The 12,772-nt window shown below is 44.1% G+C and overlaps 2 protein-coding genes across 2 annotated transcripts in view; both read left to right on the top strand.

Moving 5' to 3' along the window:
* LOC139914419 (uncharacterized) overlaps nucleotides 1-12,772 on the top strand; it is a 110,113-nt gene that overhangs the window by 80,906 nt on the left and 16,435 nt on the right. Inside the window, exons 34-37 of the mRNA XM_078290691.1 lie at nucleotides 604-729; nucleotides 1,803-1,925; nucleotides 2,472-2,498; nucleotides 3,215-3,296. Coding sequence (XP_078146817.1) covers nucleotides 604-729; nucleotides 1,803-1,925; nucleotides 2,472-2,498; nucleotides 3,215-3,296 — 358 coding nt within the window. The remainder of the gene's footprint in view (nucleotides 1-603; nucleotides 730-1,802; nucleotides 1,926-2,471; nucleotides 2,499-3,214; nucleotides 3,297-12,772) is intronic.
* On the top strand, nucleotides 4,936-12,564 carry LOC144542989 (ankyrin-3-like). Its single transcript, XM_078290903.1, has 6 exons — nucleotides 4,936-5,020; nucleotides 5,714-8,251; nucleotides 9,062-9,529; nucleotides 9,674-10,965; nucleotides 11,494-11,683; nucleotides 12,302-12,564. The coding sequence occupies exons 1-6, from the start codon at nucleotides 4,936-4,938 to the stop codon at nucleotides 12,562-12,564; spliced, it is 4,836 nt and encodes a 1,611-aa protein (XP_078147029.1).

The following is a 12,772-nucleotide window of genomic DNA, read 5'->3' as shown; positions in this document are numbered from 1 at the left end:
TTAGCATTTCTTAGAAACGCTGGTGCAAGTCAAAAGTATTTCTCTCCAAATTATACACTAACCATTCAATTAATTTAAATAATTAGCATACTATAATTAGTAGCACAGTTTGAAACAACTTGCAGGCGATATTTAGTTTCTTTCATCCTCCATTGATTTCTACTTTGTGCCTAATGCCAATTTTTCAGAAACAAAAACACACTGAAAATTATTTTATTGTCTTAATAAGAGGTTGCTTGTGAAAGGCTTGTACACGTGCAAATACAAATTCCTTATACATGTAATGTACTTGGTGAATAAAGTTGTAGAGAAAAGTGCAGGGAAAAGAAATAGGAGAATTGAGTCCTAAAGAGAGAGGTAGACATTTTCAAATGCTTGTGCTCATGCTGTACTGACCGCTGTTGAGGGTTTGAACCAGTTCGACTTTCCAACCTGGCAACACTGGTTTAGAGTTATGTGCTACTTTCAGACCATGGCATCAAAATATTTGAAAATGGTTTAGTGTGTTTTTAACTCTTGGAGGCACACTTCATTAAACTTGCAGATTCATGCATTTTGATGTTGCGCATGAGTTTTGTTCTTACGTCTGTGATCTTCTCTCAGGTTCTGGAGGGTCGGCCCATCTATGTGGATTGCTATGGCAACCTGGCCCCTCTAATCAAAGCTGGCCAGCAGTTAGTTCTCAACTTCTACGCCTTCAAGGAGAACCGCTTGCCCTTCTGCGTCAAGGTAACGCACCCTTAGCTACCACCTACTGCACCTCTTCTTCAGGTTAAGGTTCTTCAGATTAAGATGCTTTGTGTGGAAGGGGAGTTGGCAGGGCCATAAACCAATGTGGCAAAAACCACTTGAATTTAATAAAATGTCCCTGAAATAGTCATAACGGGGCAAAATAGGCCCCTGGAAAACTCTGGACACAAGCAGCAACCAATGTAATTTAGTTGCTGTTATAATGTTGTGCTGGGGCATGATTGTTCTAGCTCTAACCTCTGTAATATAACTCTCCCTTTCTATGTCATGCCCCCTACTGTCCCGCTCTTTGTACAAAGAAGGCTACCCTTACACTGAACTCAGTCCACAGGGCATAACCTAGTTCCCTCCCCCTCTGCTACATAACCTCATCTAATTGATCGGCCCACTAACTTCATGTTCTCCCCAATCAGACCTATTGGATGGTGTGTCTGCTATTGTGTGATCTATGAACTGATCTATGAACTAGATCAGGTGCCACTTTTCCACAGCATGGCTAATTACAGTAGCAGGGTCAAGGGCTGCTCATGTTTACCACTTAGGACAAATGGGGCTGTTAGATTATTCATTATTCAGCTATTGCCCAGCTAACAAAATATTTCTGCAGGTAATATTTGAAAACCCCCCAAAAAACAGAAATTTTCAAACACTGCATAAAAATGTGTTTTTAATAGGACACTTATTTCTGTAATGCCACATGTCACCTGTAGGTGTAAATCTAACTCTCCTGTGTCTCCCCTGTTCTATCTCCAAATGTATAACCACACTCCTTCTGAAAGACGGTATCTCTTTGCTATATAGTGCTGAAATACATGATTGTATTGAGTGAAACCACAGTAACATAAAGGAAAAATTACCAAGATACTATACGTAACAGGAAATATGTACCTTTCTTAGTAATTTGTAGGTAATTAAAAGCATGAGTGAGAACAGTAACACAAGTGTACAGTGTTGAAATACATGAGTATATTCAAGTACATTAATAAGGACTACCAGGTATGAAAAAAAGAGATAAGGTAAGAAAAAAACAATGTTTGGTTGACTCTCTGTAGGTTAGAGACAACAGCCAGGAGCCCTGTGGTCGTCTCACTTTCCTCAAAGAGTGTAAGACCATGAAAGGCTTTCCACAAACCGCTGTGTGCAACCTGAACATCACTCTCCCTGCGCTGAAAAAGGTAAGGTAGCGCTGACTCGGCTCCATTCTCTGTCGTCACCACCATAACCATACTCACGGTTAGGGCAGCTAGGGCCCTAGGCTAACCTTGATGGATATAAGAAAGAGAAAACCTTTGGCCAAACTGCCGCCACTGTGTCTTTTATCTGTTTCAAGCTTCTCTCAATGTATATTGGTCATCTATGCAGTGGTTTTTGTCGTTGGCTGTTTTTATTCTGTACCTACCTGCCAAATCACTTGTGATTTGGGACGTCATGCTTTTGGCTCGGGGCTTTTGTGCAAAAGGCTTTTTTTTTATTTTCAGGCTGGCTTACTTTGTGGCTTGTGTTCATTTGCTGTTTTTGCTGCTGAGTGTTGGCTATTTATAATTTTGTTTTTTGGTGTTTCGTGGTTTTTTTTTTTTCCTTTGCTGAGTTTGCTGAAGTGGCTTCTCTTCTTCTGAGTTGGTGCTTCTGTCAATCACTCCTTTTTCACTCCCTGATGTTTCTTTTCCCCTGCTTTCCATTATGTTACTCCCTCTGTTTCTGCAATGCATCTTGGGAACCAGGAAATGGAATCAGATCCTGAGGACGAGGTAATCCACACCCTCCCCACCATGTGCTGTCCTCTGCGCTAGGTCTATAGTGGCCCTGCTCTGCTCTCCATAGCCTTATTCTTTCCGCTGCTACAAGGGCGATATGAGCTTTCCTTGTTCAAAGCAACCCTTAGCTGTCCAGTTTTGCATGATATATTGTCAGATAAGGAGAACAAATTGTTTTTTGTCCAATCCTTATCCCTTGCGCTCTATCCTTTGTGATTCAAGTGACTTTAGAGTTAAGATATACAGTATAAATTGTCCTTAAGTTGTTAAGATTTAACCTTTACTATAATTAGTGTGTAACATAGAACATTATTTTTCACCTTTAAATATTGATAATTTAGAGTTTGTAGTTATCATAGTTTGTGACTAACTTTAGCAAATTTGTGACTTCTATTAGCTTGATAAGAACACTTTTGTAAGTGTTATATCCGTAATCATTACCATACAGGAATAACGGATTGGAGGGCAATGAATATACTTAAAATTAAAAACATTATCTTAAATGATTTGCTGCCATATTACACAATCATGATAGTACTGTGAAGTATGGCCTTTGTTTTTATAGTATTACTAAGTTATAAAGACTGTCAAATAAGGTTTGATTTAATTTTATATGATTAATAAGGTTCAAGTGCTGTTGATCTGGCAGCACTATAGAATGTAGGGCGACCTAGCACTGATAGGTGTTTGTGTTGTTGTTATTGTTGCAGACTGAAAAGCCAGAGCGACGTCATACCTTTGCATCCCTAGCCTTACGTAAGCGCTACAGCTATCTGGCCGAGCCTGCACTGAGTGAGTGTGACATTTTCACTAACAAACATTTTTGGAAGTCATAATAACTATAATCATAGCAATTTGCGTGGATAAGTTAGATTATTAGCAATTTGAAAAATGCGTGATTAATATAGAGATAGATATGACATACTCAATGTGTGATAAATGCATATCTCTCACCCTACATAACATGCACTGTCCACATGCTTGTTTACAACATGGTATATATTTTTGCATGGGTCAATGAGTACGTTTCTGTGCTGTGCCTGCCCACGTTGTGAGTTGTATTGTGCTTCTTCTGGGTTTGTTTGGTTGTTTTCCACAGCTGAGTTTTAGAAGTCTAAACGCAGCAACATCAAAATTTTGCTTTGACTTACCAACACAATGTTGATGGGCATTTGGGAAAGGAAGTCAAAGTAAAATTGTGTTTGTTTTACCTTCAATTTGTCATTTGTCCCCTCTGAGTTTAAAGCTCTTTTGGCTTTGTGATGATGTAGCATTTTTTGTTTGACAAAAATGCATGTTAGGAGGTCTCGAGTATGGCTTTCTTTCAGGTGCTTCTTTCAGTTTTTCACACTCCCACTGCTTGTCACCAAGGGTTATCAATCTTGCATGATAATATGGACCTAAACCCTAGTCTTGGAAGGTTTTGTCATAATATTCTTTTGTTAGATAATAACAGGAAAATGGAAACTTCTGCAGCCCATGGCTCTGTTTTATCAGAGTTTCCAAATTGTCTTTGGGGAAACTATCTAAATGTAATTTTCAGACCAAACAGATAAAAGGCACTTTAAAAAGCGGATTGAGATTAGATCCAGAAACCATATGCTGACTGTAGCACATCTGAAGTCCAAAGAGAGAAGTCGTTTTTGTGTTAATTCTGGTGCATTTGTCTTGCCATTTTTCTGTTGTCAGTTGTTAGGTTATACCATTGTCTTTTGACATTTATTTTGCTGCTGTATATGCTTCATTCGGCTTATTATCCATTTGTGTTGTTGCTGTTGTTGTTGTTGTGAGTCATTGGTGGATCATGAATCACACTGGAACACAACTATTTCCTTTATAACTCCATCCTCAACTCACACTCAAATATCCCATCTTAGCACCTCATAAAACTACTGTTCTTTCCTTCCTTGATGCCAGGACTGCGTCACTGACCAATTCTTCCCCCTTTGGTCTCTTCTCTTTTTCACATTTTTTTCTTACCCCCTCCTTCCCCAACATAATTTTCTGTTGCCTTTATTATTCTGCATTCTTTTTATTTTTTTGTTCCATTTCTTCTTCATCATTTTTTTTTACTATTTCATCTGAAGAAACAACAGTTGAGCGAAGCACAGCAGCAAGAACACTGCCTGCTGGTTACCCTCACAAACCTGTCTTTCCAACCAGACCTTACCCACCATGGTCGACTGCTCCTATTACCGTCCCTGGCCAAACAAGGCCCATCGGACTGGGGGGTTCCGTCACCTCTACCGGTTCACCGGCAGGCTCGCCAGCTGCTTCTCCACTGAAGTCCAGCTGGTCCTCCCCATCCCATGCTTGTCCCACACCTATCAAAACCACCCTGGGAGCCCCACCACCGATTCCTACCCTGTCTTCCCCGGCTAAATCAGTTAGCGATGCAGTATCTTCATCTCCCATTAGGTCTTATAGGACTATGGCTTCACCCATTAAAACTGTTGTTCAGCAGGGCCAGTACCCTGTCCAGGGGTCTGCCAGCCTGGTGTCCTCTGGAAGCCCATGTAAACCCGGCACAGACCCAGCGTCTATCAAAAGCCTCGCTTCAGCATACACATCAAGGACTTCCCCACTCCACTCACTATCCAATGGTTCTGTGCCGGATAGGTCATCAGCTACTCTTACCACTCCAACGTCACCAAAGACAACTGTCAACATGTACAATTCTAGTCTGCCTTTTAAAACTGCCCTGGGGTCCACAACAGTGACAGATGCAGGCACACCTTCCTTCTCTTCTGTTAAAACGATCTCCAGTCTGTCCTCAATGAAAACCTCTGTAGATTCAACACTAGCATCCCGAGGAGGGAGGTCATCCCTCTCATCTCTCTCCTCAACCGGACAGACCACCATTGCCTCCTCGGAATTGTCCATGATGAATGGATCAGTCTCACCTGTTAAATACCCATCCTCCTCCTCCACCCCCTCATCCCCCTCTTCTCGCCTTCTCTCGGAAAGGAGTAGCAGCCTTCAGGAGAGGATCCAGGCCACCACCCAGGCAGCAACCTCCAGTGTCAGCGCAGCCATAAATGAAGCCATAAACTCATGCTCTGTGTCAGGCTATGGCACACTTAAATCACTGTCCTCCTCACGTAGATCTGCAACAGCTAGCTCTGCTTATGGGTCTCTCAGATCTGCAGCCACCTCCTCCAATTCCACAGTTTCATGTAATACAATGACTGTCCCTGTGTATTCCCTAGTCAACATCTTACCAGAGACCCCTGTCAAACCAGGGCCGGGGTCTCTCAAAATGGCATTGCCCGATCCCTCCCGCGCTTCATCCTCCTCATCTTCTTTGTCTTCTTGTGTAACTTCATCGAAAATAAAATCCCAGTTGAAATCCCCTCCGTTCATCACGCCACCCGTCATCCACCCAACTGCAGCTTCCAATCAGGAGATACTAAGAGACGTAGCGGACATGAAAGAGGATCTGATCAGAATGACAGCTATCCTCCAGACAGACACACGGACAGCAGCTAAAACTGTCCAAACATCACATACTGGCACTCCTAAAGAGACCAAATTAGAGGATGAGGAGACATTTACCTTAGTTGAGAAAGTAAAAGAGGATTTAGTGAAAGTTAGTGAGATATTACAGAAGGACATCTTGAGTGAAGGTAAAGCCATGACAGCTAAAGAGAGAACCTCAGAGGATGAATGGGAGGAGTTTTCAAAAGATGAGATTGAGGAGGCGCAGAGAAGTGCCCTCTCAGAGTATCACCCACCTTTTGATGAAAGCACACTCCCATTCAAGCCCCACTCCATGCCTAGCAAAGACTTTGACTTGGCTAAAGTAGTCGATTATTTAGCAAATGACATTGGCGCTAGCTCTCTATCCAAAATGGCAGAGGTGAAATGTAGGTATGAGGAGGAGGCAAAGAGGGAGGGAGAAGAGAAACAGAAACGTGTTCTCAAACCAGCCATGTCATTACAAGAGCACAAGCTCAAAATGCCTCCGCCAGGCTCGGGCATGCGCACCTCTCCCTCAGAGAAGGACCTAAGCAAACTTGCCGAATCATATCAGGGGACGGACACTATTTTGGAATCACCTGAGGACTTGTCTCATGAGCAGGATAAGAGTCCCCTGTCAGACAGCGGGTTTGAGACCAGGAGTGAAAAGACTCCCTCTGCTCCTCAGAGTGCAGAGAGTACAGGACCTAAACCTTTATTTGCAGACTCTCCCATCCCTCCCTGTGTAACTGAGACCAGGACTGAAGTGGTCCACATTAGGAGCTATGAGCAGCCTGATGAGCCTTGTGAACCTGTACTGATGGAAGAGGCTGCATCTGCTATTCCTTGTATAGAACCAGATGCAGCCTCACCTAGCTCCATCAAAGATAAAGTCAAAGCGTTACAGCTGAAAATGTCAGAAGAGGACTCCATGGTGAGCAAAAGCATGTGTCTTAAAGAGGAGACTCATATTACCACTACTACTAGAATGGTCTATCACAAGCCTCAGCTAACTGATGGAGCAGAGAGGATAGAGGAAGGTATGTCAGTTAGAGATATTATGAAAGCTTTCCAGTCAGGTAGGGACCCGTCTAAAGAACTAGCAGGCCTTTTTGAACACAAAGCAGGCCAGGATTCTGTCAAAGGTGATGAGCTGACTCCTAGATTCCTTGACAAAGACGTGAAATCCAAACCCAAAGTGGAAAGGATAATAGAAGTTCATATTGAAAAGGGGCACAGCACAGCAGAGCCGACTGAGGTTATTATCAGGGAGACCAAGAAACACCCTGAGCTCTATGTCTATAAAGGGGACCGTGGAATAAAGGAACTTACTGATTATGATGAGGCCCAACAGGAAGAAGAGGAGCTTACTGCCGAGGAATCCCTGCCCTCCTTCCTGGAAACATCTCGTGTTAACACCCCGGTGTCGCAGGAGGAGGACAGCCGCCCAAGCTCTGCCCAGCTGATTGCAGATGACTCGTATAAAGCCCTGAAACTATTGAGCCAACATTCTATAGAATACTGTGATGACGAGCTATCAGATATCCGAGGGGAGTCATACAGGTTTGCTGAGAAAATGCTCCTCTCAGAGAAACTAGACACCTCATCACTGTCTCACTCTGACACAGAGGATTCAGCAATGATGACCGACCAAAACCGCCACCTAACTTCTGAGGAAAGCGGCGGCCGCAGCACAGAGAGCATAAGTCAACAGCGTGGAAGCCCCAAAAAAGAGTTTATTTTTAAGTCAAAAGATGGGTCCCCTAAATCAGGTAAATTCTCCTTACACAGGGATGAACAGTCTCAGTTTGATAAGGTGACAGTGCTGCATTACTCCACAGAACAGGGCAGCCCTAAACATGCAGTTTGGATGCGATTCACAGAGGATAAACACGACAGGAGCAGGGATAAGCTCCTTTACGAGGACAGGGTGGACCAAACTGTTAAGGAAGCTGAAGAAAAACTCAGTGAGGTGTCGCAGTTCTTCCGCGACAAAACAGAAAAGCTCAACGATGAGCTGCAGTCCCCTGAGAAAAAGCCTGTGAGGAGAGAGCCAAGGGAAACCAGGTCTGGGCCTAGCTCAACCTGCAGTAGCCCTGAGAAAACACAGCAGAAACCCAAGGCAGGAGGAGAGGTGTGGGGTAAAAGCAAGCTCAGGGAGCCCTCTGTTGGCAAAATGTTTGGTACCACCACTGCAACTGAAAAGAAAAGCTCTAGTTTACCAAGCAGTCCTGAGCGAAGTGTGTTCTCTCGTCTCAGTGAGGATAAAATTAAACAGACCAAGACAAGTGAGTCTGAACCCTCCTCTCCTGTTCAGGTGAAATCAACATCCAAAGTCAGCTCTGTGAGAATGAAGTTTGAATCTGAGGCTCAGAAACAAAGTCAATCTAGTCCAACAAAAACTCCTCCACCAGTGCAGCCAAAACCTTCAATGAAAAAACTACAGGAGAGTAAACTTCCTGTTTACCAGTTTTATGCAGGAGGAAAAACATCAAAAGTATCTGAGGCCTCAGAGGAGGGAAGCCCAAAAAAGGACGTTGAGAAAGACAAAGGAGCTGCCACGGATACCAGTAAACCTGCTTTGACATCATCACCATCTCAGGCCCCAAAACATACAGGAGACAAGCTGTCAAACAAAAACATTCCAGAGGCCTCCCTTCAAACACAGTTGAGTGAAACTGAGAAAGACAAAGCAAAGAATAAATGGAAAGATATTAATACCACTGTTACTCAGGAAATTAAAGATAGCAATAAAGGTCAAAAAGTTCAAACATCTCCAACTGCCATTCCAGACACTACCACAGAGAAAGATAGTAATGCTGAAAAATACCAACAAGACAGAAAAAGTGAACCTGCCTCCAAAGAAGTGACACCTGAAAGTGAGGAACCATTAAACAAAAACCTTAGAAAAAAGACAGAATCTCAAATTCCTGTAAGAACAGCATCTAGTCCCCTAGATAATGACCCCCCAAAGAAACAGACAGTAACTAAACCTTCACAGATACCTACATTATCTAAGAACAAAATACAGACTAGCCCTGAGACAACCCCAACAAAAACAGAGGAAAATCTGACAAACAAAACTTTTGAAATTCTAGATAATGCACCCAAAGATTCTAACTCCAATAACCTCCCCAGCCCTAGAGAAACACTGGAGAAAGTCTTAGCCCCTCCAGTTGCTACAACAACCAAAGAGAACTTCAAGGGCATCAAAACGCTACCTGTTTATGTTAGTGTCCAGGTAGGCAGGCAGGCAGAGAGGGAGGCCAGGGGGACAGTGTACACAGTCAAACAGAAATCCAGCTCAGCACTCAGCCCCATAAGCCCAGATGATGACACACTAGAACAGGTCTCTTTCATAGACAGCTCAGGGAAAAGCCCCCTCACACCAGAGACCCCCAGCTCTGAGGAGGTCAGCTATGACCTCACGTCCAGGACCCCTGATGGCTTCATGGGGTTCATGACAGGGAAGCCCAGCCCCATCATGGAAGTGTCTGAGGAATCAGAGGAGGATGATGGCAAAACTAGTTTTTCTTTTAAAGAGGCCCTACCAGAAAGACCAAGTAGTAAAACAACATTTAATGCCTTCCAAGCTGACCTTGTTAATGCTAATCAGCAGGGAACAAAAATGCATGAGAACCAGCAGGAATTCGAAAACAATTTCAACCAGCAGGAAACAACAGTTAATGTCAGTCAGGGTGAAATAACAGAACAAGAGCAGCAAGCAGTCTCAAAAGACAAAGGTGTTGCATATATTGAGTTCCCTCCTCCTCCTCCTCTGGACTCAGCCTCAGAACAATCAGACACAGAGAGGAAAGGTTCCTGTGCCTCTTCAGAGACAGAGACTGAGATGATGGAGGTGAATCTACAGGAAGAACATGATAAGCATTTGCTGACCGAGCCAATCATACGCATCCAGCCCCCCTCCCCTGTGCCTCCTGGGACGGACGACAGTCAATCAAATGCCGAAGAGGATGAGGACGAGGAATCAATCTTCCAGCCAATCCCCTGTAAGAAATTCACTTTCAAAGTCCCTGAGGAGGAGGAGGAGGAGGAGAAGAAGGAGAAAGAGAAGGGATCCAAATCCAAAAAACATGACAAGAATGGAAACAACAAAGAATCTAATGGTGGAACCAATGGCTCCAATGGATCCAATGGTTCTAAAGGTTCTAATGGCAAAGGTGGGGAGGATTATGAATATGAACAAAACGGAAATGACCAGTCAATAACAGACTGTTCTATAGCCACAACAGCTGAATTTTCTCATGACACGGATGCAACAGAGATTGACTCCCTAGACGGATATGAGCTTCAGGATGAGGATGATGGCCTGTGTGAGCAGGCAGATTTAAGGCTATTTGGCCTTCCCGACAGCAGGAGAGACGTCTGGGCATCAGACACATTCAGGTCCCCTGACCGCTCTTTCCCCCAGACCAAACTGGAAGTTATCGAAGAGGAGAAAACCCCTGAGGAATGCCAAAAGGCTACTTCCAAAAACGATTCCCCTTTAGATGGTGGAAAACTTGAGGGTGTTTGTAAAGATGGGGTTCAAAACCAGGAGCAAAAACCCTCAGATAAAGAGGGATTCTCGGATACTTATTTTAGTTATAAACTAGAAGAAGAGTTTAACTCTCCTTTTAAGACTGTAGCCACTAAAGGGCTGGACTTTGATCCCTGGCCCAGTAAAGGTGGAGAGGACGAGGTCGTTGACATGGCAGGGACACGGGACAGCAATGGTGAGCCTAAGCCATTTGGACTGGCAGTCGATGACCAGTCTCAGGCCACAACACCAGACACTACCCCAGCCCGAACACCAACGGATGATAGCACGCCGACAAGCGAGCCAAACCCGTTCCCCTTCCATGAAGGGAAGATGTTTGAGATGACGCGCAGTGGTGCGATTGACATGAGCAAGAGGGACATGGTGGAGGAGAGGCTCCAATTTTTTCAGATTGGTGAGCATTATCACTCAGCGGGCAGATACAGCGTCAGGGCCTCAGAGGTAGAAACCTCCTCACAACAGACACAGAGCGATCAGGTTAACACACAGGCTCCCACAGATACATTACCAGCCCCTCAGGTCTCCATTCAGACTACTACTGTCCGACTAGACAGATCAAATGGGACTGGCAGCAACAACACATGCAGAGAGTCAACCTTAAGCAATGAGTCTAAAGTTTCCACTTTTAGAATAGGATTCAAGTCGTCATCTGATAAAGACTCAGATTTTTCAAACAGCAGTTCTAGATGTAGAACACCAGGCACTTTTGATAATTCTAATTACACAACCTCAGGAACAACTGTAGATAATTCTTATTCTGTAGCCTCATACTATTCAGATTATTCCAACTCTCAAACATCAGGCATGACAGATTACTATTCAAATAACAGACCATCAAGTATCACAGATCATTATTCAAATCCCAGAATTCCATCAGATACATTAGAACAGAGGGACTTTTCAGAATGGACCAGAGAAATACAGAACACTTATTACCAAAGCACAGACTCTTCTTCCACACCTTCACAGCAGAACAGCAATCCCCAAACAGGGAACAGCAATAACAATAGCAACAACCTTGACTCCCATAACATCCATGCAAACTTCATTCATCCTGGCAGTATTGTGTTCAACCTGCTGTCCTCTTCAGAGCCCACTCTGCAGCAGGTCAGCAGGGTAGAAGCAGCCTTCAGCCAGCTAGAGGAGAACAGCAGGGAAGGTAGGGTTGTTCCCATTGTAGCAATAACAAGCACAGGAGCCAAAGAGTTCAAAGGCCAGATATGCAAGTCCAGGTTACCTGTGAGGGCGCCTTGCTACAAACTATGCAGTGAAAGTCAACCAATAGGGATACACAAGGCAAAAGAAAATGTTAATAAACCACTAGTTAGGAAATGTGCAATTTATGTAGTCAGGGAAAGATTCGACCCTTTTGAGAATTTAATACCTAAATCTAGAATCCCAGTGATGAAGGCAAAGAAATGCTCTTCCTTTTTTTCGGCGCATAAACAGGTTCGAACCCGATCTGCGGTCAGTGATAGAAGCACTAAAACTCCCCAGGGTAATAGACAGCGAGTTAAAGACAGATCCAGCATCAAACCCAGCCGCAGTTTAGTGAAAACCCCAGGCAGAGGTAGTACCACTCAGACAGCGAGAAAAAACAACATCATGGCCTCAGAAAACCTTAAAACTAAATCCGTCAGTAGCCAGGTAGCCAACCCTATGGACCAAACCCTCCCCAAGGAGGGAGAGACAAAGGTAGAGGGGAAAAAACTGCCCAATGAGGATGAAGAAAGCAGCAGCTGCAGCCTCAGCACATCCAGGAACACTTCGTTGTCAGAACCTTCTAGAACTTCTAGGGCTTCTAGAAGTTCCCGCCCTTCCCCCACCTCCACCTCCACCTCCACCACCATCACCACACCAACACGGTCCGCTAGAGGCGTGAGAGCTGAGGTTGAGCAGGCCGACAGTGAGAGGATGAGGAGGAGCAGGAGGAAGAGTAGGCGGACACTTGGAGGGAAGGAGCAGAAGGAGAAGGAGGAAGGGAGTCAGGTTGATCAGCCAATCACGGCTCCTGTCACGGAGAACGAGACTAGTTTGTAAACTCTTTCTAAACCCTTGTTAATCTTTAACTATCTTTCTATATGAGATGCATGTAGCTGTTGTGGGTGCTTTGTGATGTGATGTTTTAAGTGTAGCTGTCACTTCTTCCTGTCATTCTCGTCATCTCTGTCCTGTGCCGTCTGAATTAGATGTAGAGATCAAGCTTAAGGAAGCAGAGTGGGAAATTCACAGCAGAATTGACAATAAA

This window comes from Centroberyx gerrardi, chromosome 20 (genome assembly GCF_048128805.1).
Source record: "Centroberyx gerrardi isolate f3 chromosome 20, fCenGer3.hap1.cur.20231027, whole genome shotgun sequence".
Taxonomy (NCBI): domain Eukaryota; kingdom Metazoa; phylum Chordata; class Actinopteri; order Beryciformes; family Berycidae; genus Centroberyx; species Centroberyx gerrardi.
This window is presented reverse-complemented; position numbering and strand designations above follow the sequence as displayed.